Genomic DNA, 15,896 nt, shown 5'->3' with positions numbered 1-15,896 from the left:
TAATAATATAGTCCATAAATACATTATATCAGAAAATTATGATTTTACCCTTCTCAGGTCATAATTACGAAAAATACCCCTATCACACCAACGGGGTCTTAAAATGCAATACGCGATAAAAGTATCACATATTAAATTATATAATAACATAATTCCTCAATAATACATAATTAATCGAGTTAGGATTGCTGATTATTAAACCTTAGGTTATTACAATTTTGGTGCTTTCATTGAGAGTTGAAGAAAGAATTACCACAGTTGTCATGTACAACAATGGTTGTAACACGCAAAGCAATGGTCAAACTGTCAACTCAAGATGGTAAGGGTGATGTCGCTAACAATGATGAGAACTAGCTCCCCCGACAAACACTCAGATGGGTGTTGCAGGGGACAAGGAAGCATCTGAAGTCGGCAATCGCCCGAATCTAGAAACCCAAGCTTGCGATAAACAAGTTGTTGAGTATCCCATCGATGTGGATATGCGAGATGGTCATGGAGATGACCCAAAAGATTACCACAATGAGAACTACAATAAAGAGTACGAAGAAGAGTATTATGAGCAAGATCCTGAGGTAGTAAGGATGGCACATGAACTCATTGAAACTCAAAAAGACTGGCGGAGTAGGAAGAATTCTCCTAAAAATTTCAAGAAACCTTGGCGCGACTGTAAGTGAAAGTTGGTCTCTCAGAGGAAGACATTCCTACCCCACGATTTAACCACCCCGAAGTTGGTCTGTCTGCCCCAACAAATGATGAAGGAAAATATGTCATTGGGGCTCTTCAACAAAATCGGCAAACAAGTTCCACAGAACAATAGAACCACAACTGACTAACCCAAGCAAAAAGAAAGGAATGCTCATGCCCCAGAGCTGGGCCAACTAATCAATCCGTGGGGCAGAGTTGTGCTTGACAATGGGTTGGGTGCTCAAGTGCATGATCCCAATGTTTGGAGATGAACAAAGCAAGCAAAAGTACTACAATGTCTTGGCCATGTTAGTTTTCGTGGTCAAAGAAGAAAATGGAAGAGCCATGTTAGTTATCATCGAAAATTAAATACTTTTAGATTTCTTATTACCAAAATCCTTCTTATGTTTAGGTAAGGGCGCAATAAAATCATCTTTTTCTTTTTTTCCAACCGATTACCCATATCTAAAGCTTTTGGATGTTTAGTAGGATTTTTTTTTTTTTTTTTTTTGCAGTAGGAATGGAAAAGATGATAAGAGAGTTATTACTATTATATAAAAAATTGTAGAAGAATAACAATACAGAGAAGAAATCGTGAGGAAGAACTTGAAATGATGGAAAGATCAAGGTTGAAATCATATGGAGAAATTAAGAGGAAGAAACGAAATATGATTATGGATATCCAATTCAAATTAAAACTGACAAAAAAAAAAAAAGAAAGGAAAAACTTTGAGTGAGATAATAATGTATAATATGCGTAAGATGTATCTTAGTAAATAAAACAATAATAAAAGTAAAAATATTGTCCAAGCCTTGTGAAAGTAAAATTGTAATAAAAGTATCATTTTGTATTTTTCATGTAAATTGTCCTATTTATTTTTGGTTTTTGGTAATATTAACCACAAACCACACAAAGAACCCTGTTTTGTTACTTACTTCAATTTCATATGCATAGTGCTCCATGGCATAAATATAGTAAATTTATAAAGTAAATCAATTTTTTGATATTTAAATTTGTCAAGAAAATTGACGAATACATCATTGGCAAGAAAAACCCAGATTAACTTTTGATAATCACTAGCTATTAATGAACATTCACCATCCTCTCTTTTTTCCATTTTCATGAAAGAAAAAACTACTTCATATAAAGACAGAGAAGGTCTTCAACACACACTCAGCCTAACCTTGCTTCTCTTCTTAGTACCTGAAATTAATAATAATGTAACCAAAAAAAAATCAAATTAAATTAAATAGCAAAATCAATACAAAACTGTACAACTAAGTTATCCCCTAATGTTGAAAACTCTCAAAGTAGATAGGAATGTTTAGGCTAAGGTTGAAATGACAGGCAGACAATACTCATAATAACCTATTCATTACTTCCAGCTGTCTTTTCATGCAGCAAAAAGTATTCCAACCTTAACCCAACTCAATTATTGAAAGGCTTGAAAACTTTCATCTCAAGTCTAATCTTATTATGGTCTTTTGGAAAAGAGTCAGCATGAAATATCTAGCTCTACACAGAACATTGAAAATAATAAGCAAAAAAAGTTAAATGACAATAATTATAGAGGTTGAAACTCACAATTAAGCAAGACAAAACTTGGAGAGCTTGGCATAATAGTGACAGATGATTATAAAAGCATATGGCTGTTTGAAGAGACCTTGACAACTCAAAAAAAAATTCCTTTTAAACTCTATTACAGACAAACTATATACTACCATAATAACACTGTTGGATGTTTGGTGTGATTAAATCTATTTAAAAAAATGCTGTTGGAATATACATAAACAGACTAAGAATTCCTGGATATGAAGTTAAAAAGTTAAGAACACATTCTGGATCCTTAAACGGGCACTTTTGATATCAGACATACACTAACTCAATGCAAAAAAGTAGACTATCAAAGAAGAAAAGAGCACAAATGGAAAGGTATTACTCACCTCTTCAGCAAATTTTATTAAAATAGTTGTCCGAGGTCGCTGCTGACCCTCTATAGGTACAAAATGAGCTGTCACCACAGCGGGAAAACCAGCACTATCAAGAACACCCTTCAAAGGCAAAGGAGTGCTAATCAGAAATCAGAAACTTTTAACCACAAGATCGATTAGCAAGAAACAAAGTAAATGAAGTGCTTACCCTAACAATTCCAGCAACAAATGCCCCACAATTAAATGTGCCCATGTCTTTTGGAATAGAAATAAATCTATAAGTCAACAAATAACAGTTCGTTAGCTTAGCTGCAACTCAGATAAAATTGTGATCTGGCTAGCTATATTTGCATGATTTTATATCTGTTATGGATTTTTCTACGCAATCGATTTCAAGTAATATAATATTAAATAAAGTATCGTTCCTTCGAAGATTGTAGTTAAGTATTAAAAAATTAAATTCCTAATTTTATTTGGTAATAAAAATTAAAGGAAGAATATTATAATCTACTGAAAATAAAAACAACTAACTTAGAATGAAAATTAACAATGATTAGAGATTAAGGTTATTAACTTCAATTGAATCTATCTTATATGGCTTAATAACTTAATTCCTAAATACCAATTTCTATGCAATGACGGGCTTACTGCAGTAACTTATATTCGGACTAGGATAAATAAATCTCAACTTATACGTAAATTTTCTACTCTCGTGATAAATTTAAACATATAAGAGACATTAAGTAAAAAAACCCTAAATGCTATCCAAGCCACATAGGTACTCTCGTTCTATGTCGAAATTTGTCCCTATTTCACTATAGCCTAATCAATACTCACTTTTCAGATTTTGTATTGAAATCATAATAAGATGTCAAACAATCTTCATTAATATCCTAAATAAAAATCTAGCTACTCCTATTTATTGTAAACGATTGACACAAATTTAATAAGAACATTAGAAGAGAAGGAATCTTCGAAAAAACGTTGTTGGAAAGTCTTCTAGGTTGCATCTGCTCTCTAATTTCGTTCTCCCTTATTGCTTCCAAAAAGTGTTGAAAAATACCCCTTTATATAGCTAAAAAAAATAGAAAAAACCTAATTTCTAATTTTCGTTGTTTGACATCTTATTATAGTTCTAATATGATTTAATTCTTCCCCCAATTTTCTATGTGCATCGATTTCATTCGTTCTTAATTTTTTTTAATTGTCATTTTGATACAAAATTTGAGAAGTGAGTATTGACTATGCTATAGTGAAATAGGGACAAATTTCGATATAGGACGAGAGTACCTATGTGGTTTTGATAGCATTTAGGGTTTCTTTACTTAATGTCTCTTATATGTTTTAATTTATCACGAGAGTAGAAAATTTACATATAAGTTGAGATTTATATATCCTAGTCCAAATAAGTTAATGCAGTAAGTCTGCTATTGCATAGAAATTGATATTTAAGAATTAAGTTATATTAAGCCATATAAGATAGGTTCAATTGAAGTTAATAACCCTAAACTCTAATTATTGTTAATTTTCATCCTAAATTAGGTTTTTCTTTTCACTAGATTATAATATTTTTCCTTTAATTTTTATTACAAAATAGAATTAAGAAATTAATTTATTAGTACTTAACTACAATTTTCGAAGGAACGATACTCTACTTAACATTATATTAATTGAAATCGATTGCATACACTTGCTTAGAAAAATCCATAACATTATCCATCCGAGGATTCTGAGCAAAAACTGTTACCTGTTCACCAAAAGCTCCTTCTCACTAATCATGTACTCATCTTCATGCTCAGTGCCTTTCTCAAGTGAGTCAGCAGCCTTATAGAAGGCAAAAAGAAACTTGTAAAGTACTGAATATGAAAAATAAATGAAAAAATTGCCAGCGCATTTTAAGGAAGAAAAAGAAAAGGCCAAAAGAACACACACACACACACAAATAAACGCAGGTATTTCAGAATAGATCATGGGTGGAATGAAGAACAACTTATTAGTTCAGACAAATAACAGAAAATAATTTCTAAATGGTAAACATTAAGCAATGCACTTATATTATTAAATTGGATAGCCTTGTTCTGAAACATGTAAGTATGCATTTCTGCATATCCTTTCAATATTTGCATCTAGCTATAATAATTCATAATATAGAAAGGAAAAGCAGTAGTCCTCACCTTCCCAAATAGCACCTTCCATACTGTGGTGTGGACAAAAGACAGAATACCCAACAAACGAGTGTCCCTTCTATTTCCCTGCAGTGTTAAAAGAGCACCTTCATTTACAATGGATAGAACACAGTACACCTGTATCTCAAATTTAGTGCTCAACACATTTAAATTCTTATGAAGTTTAGATTTCTAACAAATTAGAATATAATTGCTTAATAGTCCTCCACTACTCAGCTAAGCATTTTAGGTGTATAATGATTCATTCATGCACAACTTTCCTCTTTCTACTTTCACTATCAGGACAGAATTGTCCATTCATGCAAGCATGCGAATACAATTTTAAAATGAGTTCAGACCAGGAGTAGATTTCTGTAATCAAATGATAAATTCATGCTCCAAACATGATAAATCATGTGAAATTAAAATCATTTAAACAACTCAATTTTGTAGCTTAAAACTAATTTCCACTGCTTTGTAAAATGTAGAGTCTCATCACATGATGAGCTATAAGTCATGAGTTGCTCAAGTGAATTTTGAGTAGAGCACCAACAGAATATTATACCTTATCTCTATGGCAAAGGAGTTCTAAAACTCGAGCACCAACAGAATAGCCTGCATCCTCAAGCCTGATCCATATTTCACAAAATATTAATAAGTTTAAGAATCAACGGTGAAGGTATCGAAATCTCAGTTATTTGTTATTGAAATTATAAGTAAAATGTATAAACTATGTTTGGGTGAATGTTATTCTGAGTATTTATAAGTATGTAACTAAGATCAACAAACAAACTATGAATCAGAAAATGTGACAAATGCAAATCACCTCCGTTCTAACTCAGCAATGTTATCAACTTGAGTCTGATTGTACTGCACAAGCTCTGAAAACAAGAACGCAAAAGCACTCAAGCTGACCTGAAATCATCATTTAATGTCAAATATACTCTCACTAATTATACAGACAAACTCAAATGAAAATTGCCCAGATCGCCATTAACATAAAATAGCCTCAAATTAGAGAGATCCAAACTACACAAACCAATTACTCTAAAAATATCCCATATAAACGAAAGCCGATAAAAATGTACACTAAACCCCATAAAGAAAAATAGAAAAGCCACAAACGAATCAAGTAACAAAAACCCAGAAAAATTTCAGCTCAGAAGTACAGAAGGGACCTCTTGTTTTCCCTTGCTGAGAGGCTTGTCAAGAACATTCGAGTACTGCTTGGCTTTCCCGACCCCTATCATGGTTTCCCACCTCCTCTTCCTTCTTTAGCCAAAAAATTCTTCCCCTTTTCCAAAGGTGGAATTTTGATCGTGGTGTTGCTGGTGTGGATCGGAAAATTAAGCTTAATTAAACCTCGCAATGAAAGCTCTTCTAGTTCTCCTTCAGTTTTGCCCAAAATAGCTTTTTTTTTTTTTATTCGGTTTAAATAATAAAAAAATTTATTTACGCTTGAAAATTTTGTAAATTTTAATAATTTTTATTTTATATAAAATTTATATTTTTAATATTTTTTTTAATTTGTTTCTTGTAATTTATGTTTTTAAAAAATATACTTATTAAATAAAAATAAATAATATTTTAAATATTATAAAAAAAATTATATAAAACTTTCTTACAAAAAATAAAATATATACATACATAATTTAAAAAAATATATAAAAAATAAATATTAAAATTAACATAGAAAAAAAAATTAAAAATAATAAGTATAATTTTTAAAAATTATTTAAGTTTATTTTTTTAATAATGGAGTGTAATTATTATTTTATAAGGTGTAAATAGAATTTTCCTAATTATATTATTTTTCATTAATCTTGTTATTGCCCTAAACTTTTACTTTATTATTCTTTTAGTCCCCATTTGCACCTTCTATAAAAGAGCTAAAATTGTGTTTGGAGAAAACGTTTTGGGATCTTACAAAAATATTTTTTTTTGTTATTTTTATATTTTTACTATAGCAAGTTTTAAAAAATATTATGTTAAAATTTTAAAATTATAAATGTATTGTGTTTCAATAAAATAAAAAAAATAATTAAAAATAATTCTAAAATAACCTAACAAACATCATACAAACAACTATAAAACAACAAAAAAAGTTACTACAAAGCAATAAAAAATAACAAAACAATGACCTAATTGCAATATTCAAAACAATATCAACTCAATCCTGTCCCTTAAACTTTTTTGGCCGTTAGAAATTCCCCTTGAACTATTGAGATTGTTAAATTTAAGGACGTTTGTCTAATTTCATTCAATTTTATTGTTTCAGTGATTGTTTATGTACTAAACCATGCTCCCCAAACTTTGATATCTACCAAATCATGCTCCTCAAACTTTGATATGTACTAAATCATGCCACTTGAACTTTCATCCATGTTAGATTTTTTTTTACTAAAATTGGACAAAAGTCCTTAAATTTAACAATCTCAATAGTTCGGGGGGAATTTTTAACGGCCAAAAAAGTTCAAGGAGCACAATTTAGTACATGTCAAAGTTCGGGGGAAAAAATTACTAATTAGCCTTTTATTTACTTAGTTTTGACAACTTGATTTATCTTTTTGTACTACTATATTATTTAATTTTTTTTATGGAATTTGTTGTTACAATTTCATACTTTCAACTTTTTTTCTCTTTTTCTTTTTGAGTTAGTGGCAGTTAAAATGATAATTCATTTTTTAAAAGTCAAATAAATAATTACATTAATAATATAAATTATAAAATCTTATGATTTTAAAATGCGGTTTATAATATAGGGTTTTTTTTATTTTTACACTTCAAAATAATTTTTTTTTTTTGTATTTTTATGGAATTCCACAAAGAAACCCATATAGCAACTAACGGAAAAACCTAAATTGCAACCAAAATGTGTATAGCAACCCACATAGAAACCATCGGAGCAATCCAAACCGTAAATTTAAAAAAAAAAAGTTAAGAAATAGTATATAGGGTAATTCTCCTATAATATAATGGGTAATATATAATTAATATGTCAATATCTACTACTGCACATTGTGTTAACTAAAAAAAATAAAAAATCTTATCATTGTATTTTAATAAATGTGTCAAAAAAAAAATAAACTAAATATATGTATCTAAACTACAAAGTAACACACATACAACTAAAAGAAATAATTGTCAGGAAGAAATTAAAAATATATACCATAAAAAATACACATGAATAAAAAAATAACTAAAAAAATATGTTAAAAACACTTAAAAACAACTAAAAATATCAAAACAGATGCACATATATACAACAAAAAAATTATGTAGAATAAACTAAAAATATACACCATAAAAAATACATATAAACTAAACAACACCTATAAAAAAAACACATAAAAACAACCAAAAATAACAATAAAATAACCATAAAATACCTAAACAATAACATAAAAACAACTATAAAATAATAAAAAGACAGCTATAAATCAATAGAAAAATAACAAGACATCAACCTTATTAAAATATGCAAATCATTCATAAATCAACTTCGAATAATCTGCAAAACATAAAAAAAATACTACTTTTATTAATCATGTAAAAGAGAAAAAGATATAGAAGGAGTGCTCTTAATTTTTTTCTAAGATAGAGAAAGAGTGGTAAAAAAAATGAGAAAAAGTGTGAAAGTAAAAAAAATATATTTAAGTAAAGGTTAAAAGAAATTAATTAAGATTTTTTCATAAAATGTGATTAATTAAAAAAAAATAGTATGAAATATTTTGAGTATAAATAGTAAGAAAATGTAAAAGAAAGCAAAAGAAATATAATAAGTGTGCATTTTCTTTAAAATAAAATAAAATTTTGTGAGAGAGCCAAAGTCTTAAAAAAAAGATATAAAAATATTCACTTATTATATTTTTATATATATAAATATTAAAAAAAAATTAGTGTGGAAAAAAAAGATAGAGAAAGAAAATTCGAAAAGAAAAAAGATAAATAGAGAGAAGAGAAAGAAAAAAAAAAAGGTTAGCTAATCTTACATAAGAAAAAAAAAAGTCAGCTAAGGAAAAAAAGTCAGTGAAAAAGAGATATAAGAAAGAAAAAAAAAACTTTATAGAAGCTTTAATAAATAGAAAATAATAAAAAAAAGAAAATAGGTAGGAAAAGTATAAATATAAAAATTCTCTTGTCAAAGAATAAATATAAACTTTAAAGAAAAGTTAGTATATAGTGTAAATATCCCTTCTTTCTACCCATATGCGGGGGTCTAGTTCATCATGATCCCGGGCCACCCCTTGTGCTAGCCAAGCGGGTGCCTCAGGAATTGGCTCTTCAATATCTTCTTTGACCTTAAAAACTTATCTGGTCGGGACATTGTAGCACTTTTGCGCGCTTTTTTGATCACCCTTCACTATCCCAATATTTTCGCTATCACAGGGATACTTTATGCACAGGTTCCTGATGGAAGTTATTACTCTGAATTCCACTATGACAGGACGTCCCAAAATGGCTTTGTAGGCAGTTGGACAATCCACCACGACAAATGTACAGTATTTGAAAGCAATAGAAGTATTGTTTCCGGCTATACCCCTGTTCAATGTGTCTGGGACTTGGATCTTCCCCATGGGAAGTAGGGAGTCTTCATTAAAGCCTTGGAGTTGGATTGAACAGGGTGCTAGTTTAGCTTCAGTTAATCCAATGGCTTGAAATGCGGCCTTAAACAAGATATTGACCAAAATTCCATTGATACTCTTTTATTGGCGACTTGGGCCTTAATCCCCGATGGATCGTTGTGGGGAAAGTGAAACATGTTTTGCATCTTCTTCCGTGAATGTGATTGGAAAAATCAGCATTCACGACATTTGCGCTGGTGCTTGCACTAGTGCACACATTTTCCCTTCATATTAAAGCTCATTGAGGTATCCTTTCTGAGTGTTTCTTGTACTTCTAGTGATATGCGGGTCTCTGGATATTACGGAAACATGACCATCTACCGGCAGTGGGGCAGCCCCCAACAGGTAAGGATTTCTTGGTGCAAGAGCATGGACATTTGCGGGTGCTTGGATGTTTGGGAACCCCTAAGGAGCCTAGATTCCCAGAGCTTGTTGGTAAACCGTTCCTTGAGGAGAATTTATAGCTCCATGATATTTGGGAATGACCAATTGTCCTTGAACCAGCGTTGGTCCTGGGTAGATGATTAGAATCCTCAAGCTAACAGCTGGTCGCCTTTAGCTGTTCCCACTCCAAAATGTGTGGGAAATTTTAAGGATAAGTGCTTTATCGAGCTCACTACCCCCAATCCAATTAATGCTGGGTGACCCATCAACACGTTATATACGAGGGGATGTTAATAACCAAAAACTCTTGCATTTGGGTCGCAAACAACGGTGCTTCCCCCATAGTTAAGGGAAGCTCGATTATGCCTAGGCTCGCGACACTGTTGCTTGTGAAGCCACACAAATTTACCATACAAGGTCTTAGTTTTGCCTCTTATAATCCCATCTTATTCAACGTTTCCTTATAAAGGATGTTGATAGAGCTTCCGTTATCCATGAATACCCTCTTTATTCTTTTATTAGCGAGTTGAATTGTTATCACGAGAGGATCAACAAGTGGATATCGTACATGCTTTGAATCTTCTTCCGAAAAGATGATTGGTGGTTTATTTAACTTTGCTCTCTTTTAAGGTTCTGGAGTGAATATTGATAATTCATTTTTCAGTTCATTAATGTACCTCTTTTGTGCACTGTTGCTGTTTCCTGCGATGTGTGGCCTTCCAGAAATAACTAAGATATCCTCGCCCTCTACGGGGGGAGATTGTAATCTCGAGTTATTTGGGTTATTGGGTTGATTAGGCTCATTTCACTATGTTCTCGTGTATTGCCTAAAATATCCTCGCGAGATTAGACTTTCAATTTCATCTTTTAATTGTTGGCATTCCTCAGTGGTATGCCCAATGTCTTTATGGAAATGACAGTACTTTGTTGAATCTCGCTTATTCCTTTCATGCCTCATCAGTTTTGGTCTGCAAAATGCGACCCAATTTTCATTGGCAAGGTAGATGTTCTCGTGAGTTTCATTCAATTCAATATACAATGAATAAATGGATACATACTTCTCATGCTTCTTTTGTTTCTTTTCATCCTTGGATGAGTCTCTTGACTCATCATTCCTCTCAGTATTTGATCCATTGGGAATTCTACCTTTGTAGTCACGGTGCTCGATGGTACTGTGCTAGTGCTGGGTTTATCTCCCGAGCATGACTTTAATAGCTTCATCTCATTCTGTGCTTCTTCTTTCTGCACAAAAATTTGCGCTCTTTCATTAAATTCATTAATATTTCTCACAAGACGCCCTTGCAAGTCATCCCATAATTCTTCCCCTGTAGTGGATAAATCAATTGCGATTCTAGCTTGAAAGGATGTTAATTGAATACTATCATTCAAGTTTCTGACTTTTGTTGTTGTTGTATTGAAGCAACTCAAGTACGCTTTAAGGGACTCTCCTAGTTATTGTTTGATGTTAGTTAATGAGGATGCGTCAGGTCGACGATCTCTAGTAGCCTGAAATTGCTTTTTGAAATCCTTCGACAATTGTTCCTAGGAGCTTATGGAATAATTGGTGAATTTGTCAAACCAACTACTTGCGGCTCCTGTCAAGGAAGTTGGAAACAATATGCAACACAAGTTGTTTGAAACATTTCTTGCTCACATTATGGTGTTAAAATTTTTTAAGTGGGCGACCAGATCAGTGGTTCTGTCATATTGCGAGACATGCAGATTTTTAAATCCCTGAGGAAATTATGAGTTCAAGATATCAAGGTGGAATGGTTCAGTTTCTTCATCTGAATCATATCCAGGCAGTTTGCCATATTTTTCATCTTAATATTTCCTAAATTTGTCCTCTAATTATATTACTCACAATTGAATGGGATTCACAAGTTGTTGATTTGCGTTTTGATTAAGATGATTACACATATCAGGTGCATTTTGATTCAAGTGCTCGCGAAGGTCTGGTTGCCTTCGATTCAATCTCTCGCAAAGATTAGGTTCACGATGCCTTTGCTCATAATTACTCATTGACCTAGTCCCTGTTGGAATATGTTTTACCATGATCTAGATTTACTACCATGTATGTTGTTTAACATCCTAAATATGAATTTCTAAAATAATGTAAATAAACACATATAAAGTTTGAGAAACCTTACATTGGGTGCACCGGAATTATAATGGCTCCTTCCGCTCAGATCTCTAACCCTTGTATCCTGTCTGTAGCAGAGTATCACCAAGATCTGAGCCCGAATCTCCTTCTCTTGAATTTGGATTCTTCACAGCCTTACATATTATGATTGAGTACCACTTGATGTGTGTGGGCACTTACTCTATCACTATAGGGTTCGAAATTATGAAGAGAGGAAGAGAGAAGAGTGGTTCGAATAACATAGGGAAGAAGGCTCAAATTTTTGACTGAAGGCAAGTGTGTTCATCATCTTTTGATTTGAGGTCATTACTATCTATTTATAGGCAACCACCTAGGTTTAGGTTTGAATTATTTGACATTAAAAAAATAAAATAAATGATAAAATAAAGCAATAGTGGCCGGCCAGAGGATGTGGGCCCCCACTTTGCAATTTTGCCATTTTTCCAACTATTTATCTTATTTTCTCAAAAATGCCATTTTTCTAATTTAACCACTTAAATGCCAAAACTATTTATTTAATAATTAAAATTAATTATAAAATAAAATTGTCATTTAACATATTTATTAATTAGACTTAATAAAGTCTCTTAATTAACAAATAAACTCTAGAATCTCTTTTCTTCACAATTAAGCCCTAGCTTAGTGAAAATTCATAAACTAGACATAGTCTAATTTTAGAATTACAATTGATTAATTAAAATCAATTAACTGAGTCTTACAGGCAGTATTGTCTCAATTAGTATGGGGACTGTGGGCCTATACAACCGAGCTTCCAATAAGCAGATCTATAATTTACCAAGTAAATTTCCTATCTTATTAATTCCTCATTGCATCCACCATAGAACTTGGAATTGCACTCTCACTCATATAGAACGCTTTATATGTTCCACGATATAGATACGCTATAAACATTTAACCATCGTTCTAATCTCAAAAATCAAAGATCATCTATAAATAATTTACACCGAGTAGGGATAAATTTACCGTTTCACCCCTCAATGTATTTTATCCTTAACACACTTAGCTTCCTATAAATGATATTTTAGTGAGCTAATATAATCACTGAAACAAGAGCTCTTCCATGTATCTCTATTAAGCCAAGCTCGAAAGAAATCATTGTTTCACTTCTATGTCCAAATAGAAGCTATAAATTCCATATCTATGTTTAGCGCTCCCACTCAATTGCACTATCATGTTCCCAAAATGTACGTATCACCCAGACCAAAAAGTAGGCTTAACTAACAAATCAAAGAACATAAATAACACTATTGAGATTAAACCTGAGCATGTCAGGGTTAAGATCTTTTGATCTAAAATCAACCAGTGATATTGACTTAGAAAGATACAACGGTAAGATTATAATATCTTTACCAAGATCAATATCGGTTCCAGTCCAATGTATACTCCATACATCCGAAACTAGCATACTTTGCCAATGTTCTGGAAATAACATAACACTTATCCAAGGTGTAAGTATATTTTATCGCTGATTATCACATCAGTGTAAATCCAGTGCACTGATGAATCAGGGACACTATCTTTTGAAGCATATAATCACAATTACATTCCACTGTGTTGACATTACTGTAATTGTGAATAACTATATGTTCTGGACTTAACAGATTTTGTACACATTAAACCATAAACATAAAAACTACATGTAAACATAAATGATTTCTAATCTTTTATTGATAACAAATCAGATTAGAATGAAATGGGTTTTATTTAGGGCATAAAATCCCAATAGTCCCTGAGTAACTTTCAGACTGGTAACTACGCGAGTTATTCATACTTTCTTGGTCAGTAAAATATCATCAAGATCTGCTCCCGTCTCGCGTTTGTCTATTTGTTCAAGTCAACCTACTATGCCCGTAGGATCGTGATTCTCCTGTATTCAAACTTGCTTCACGCATCTCATTTCGCATTGGTCTTCTTCTCCGAAAGGGATTAGACACACGTCCCTTACTTAAATAAGTATGCATATTCTCTCTGTCCGTGCGAGAAGGCCTTTGTGGATGCCTTGGGCGTCGACCGGATCCAGGTTGGTTTCTAGGATTTCTTCCATCATTACGAGGAATTTCTTGGTTTCCTAATCGCAGTTGTCTTGCCTCTGCATTCATGTGAGATGACTCAGGTACATCAGTTTGTTCATTCCCTTGGTTAGTAAATCCATGGGAAGTTCCTAAAGCATCACGTCGTGACCTTGATTTCTTGTATTACTTGTGTTAGGTTGATTTTCTCCATCCATTGGGACATCCCTCACATTCCCAAGTTGTTCTTCCTAAGCATTTGTGGGATTCCCTTGGTTATTCTCTTGCCTCCTGGTCCTAGAACCTCGAAGTCTTCCTCAGGGTCTCCTTACAGTTGGATTAGGTTAGGCTTGAGGAACTGTTTTTTGTGCAGTCCTGGCCGCCGTGGCTTCTCGCTCTAACTCAGCGTTTCGTCAGTTTGATTTCGCCAGGCGTTATCGAAGTTGTCTATTTTCTAATTCTACCAGTAGGACATATCTGGTAGGATCATAAGCATCTTTACTTATTCTCTTTGGGATTTGTTCATTAGCATGATTGAAATTTCCATCGTTCCTCCCAGAACGTGGTGTTTCAGTCGTACTGGTTCTTTGAGATCCCATAGGTTCTTTTCCAAGACGATGGGTAGTTTCCTCTAGATGACTTTCTTCTTGTGGAATGTTATCTGCCATTGGTATGGATTTGTAATTGTGTTTATAAGGAGAGATTTTTTTTGAGTTTTTATCACCAAGGCTCTTAATGAAAGCACCAATTTGTTAACACATATTTTTGTTAACTAAATATATAGCCTTTTACGTAATAAATTTACTACATAATTAAATAATAATAGTAAATAAACACCAGATATTTTATGTGGTTTTGTAGTTAAAATCTACATACTCTACTTCTTATTAGGAATATTTATTTGAATACAAAGTACAATTCAATAAAAGTAAATAATAGTATTTTCTCTCAATTTTGTCGTCCCTTTTTTTTTGGATATCGTCCCTATTTATAAGTGTATATGATGACAATTATTTTTATTGGGATCTATTCACTTACAATTGCTCATAAAACGTGGACATCCCCCATGTTTCATTTATACGCACATGAGATAATATCTAGTAACTACCCAACTGCTCTTTGTCTTTATCCTTTAAACGATTATGCTAACTAAGAAGGTTATTTTTTGCTGAATGTGAGTTTTCCTTCTTCTCCATCTTTGGAGGAAAAAACGCTAAGTATAGATATTCTTCTTATCGCAGTATTCTTTATATCGTAGAGTTATTTTCGTGGTGGCTACTCTATTATGTAAAGGGCGAGATGAATGAATGTAGTTATCTTTTCCATGTACAAATATGTGGGTCAATAAGTTGCAAGTTTTTACTCTCAATTATATCTGTTAATAGTTATTATTTTTATTTTGCATATGCTTACGTTGTCAGCGAGTTTGAATATTTCTATCAACTTTAATTAATTGGAACGAGTTAATTAAATTGCAATTAATAATACAATTTAATTATTATATTCTTCAAGCTAATTTATATTCCTTTTATAGGACACATCGGGTATTACAATTACTCTTGCACAAAGTATGGGCTACAATCTTATGTAAATTTTAGTGTTTCTATTTAATTTTTTAAATATATATATATTTCAAAAATAAACAATAAAATTGGGGAATTATTTTTTAGGAATTATTTCATATATATATATATATTTTTTTTTTAAATTTACGATTTAAGTTGCTCTAATGGTTATTACGGTGGTTTGAATGTGAATTCTCTGTTAGTTGCTAAGTGGGTTGATAGGTGAATTTTTATAAAAATACAAAAATAATTGTTTTCAAGTGTAAAAATAAAAAAATTATATTTTTATTTGGAGGGAATTGCTAACTAAAATCTAAAATGGTGTGTATATTGAGAAAAAAGAGAGAGGAGTTTTACAAGTCCTAAAA

General features: G+C 31.9%; 1 protein-coding gene across 1 annotated transcript; it reads right to left on the bottom strand.

Annotated features, from left to right (window-relative positions):
- Nucleotides 1–1,646: 1,646 nt before the first annotated feature.
- On the bottom strand, nucleotides 1,647–6,236 carry LOC115695683 (uncharacterized). The gene is made up of 8 exons (XM_030622745.2): nucleotides 5,960–6,236; nucleotides 5,608–5,696; nucleotides 5,347–5,410; nucleotides 4,791–4,868; nucleotides 4,364–4,440; nucleotides 2,825–2,891; nucleotides 2,629–2,736; nucleotides 1,647–1,888 (listed from the first exon to the last, which is right to left on the bottom strand). Exons 1-8 carry the CDS (start codon nucleotides 6,029–6,031, stop codon nucleotides 1,859–1,861), a joined length of 585 nt encoding a protein of 194 aa, XP_030478605.1. The 5' UTR covers nucleotides 6,032–6,236; the 3' UTR covers nucleotides 1,647–1,858.
- Nucleotides 6,237–15,896: the final 9,660 nt, after the last annotated feature.

Source organism: Cannabis sativa, chromosome 6, assembly GCF_029168945.1.
Source record: "Cannabis sativa cultivar Pink pepper isolate KNU-18-1 chromosome 6, ASM2916894v1, whole genome shotgun sequence".
Lineage (NCBI taxonomy): Eukaryota > Viridiplantae > Streptophyta > Magnoliopsida > Rosales > Cannabaceae > Cannabis > Cannabis sativa.
Note: the sequence above shows the minus strand (reverse complement) of the source record. Positions and strands in the feature narration are given on the sequence as shown.

Bases quoted from the DNA above. Each gene is read 5' to 3' on its own strand.
- LOC115695683 (XM_030622745.2), bottom strand. From the start codon at position 6,031: ATGATAGGGGTCGGGAAAGCCAAGCAGTACTCGAATGTTCTTGACAAG. The intron at 5,411-5,607 runs GTGATTTGCATT...AATATGGATCAG, and splicing joins ATTGCTGAGTTAGAACGGAG to GCTTGAGGATGCAGGCTATT. The intron at 1,889-2,628 runs GTGAGTAATACC...TATTAATTTCAG, and splicing joins TAATAAAATTTGCTGAAGAG to GTACTAAGAAGAGAAGCAAG.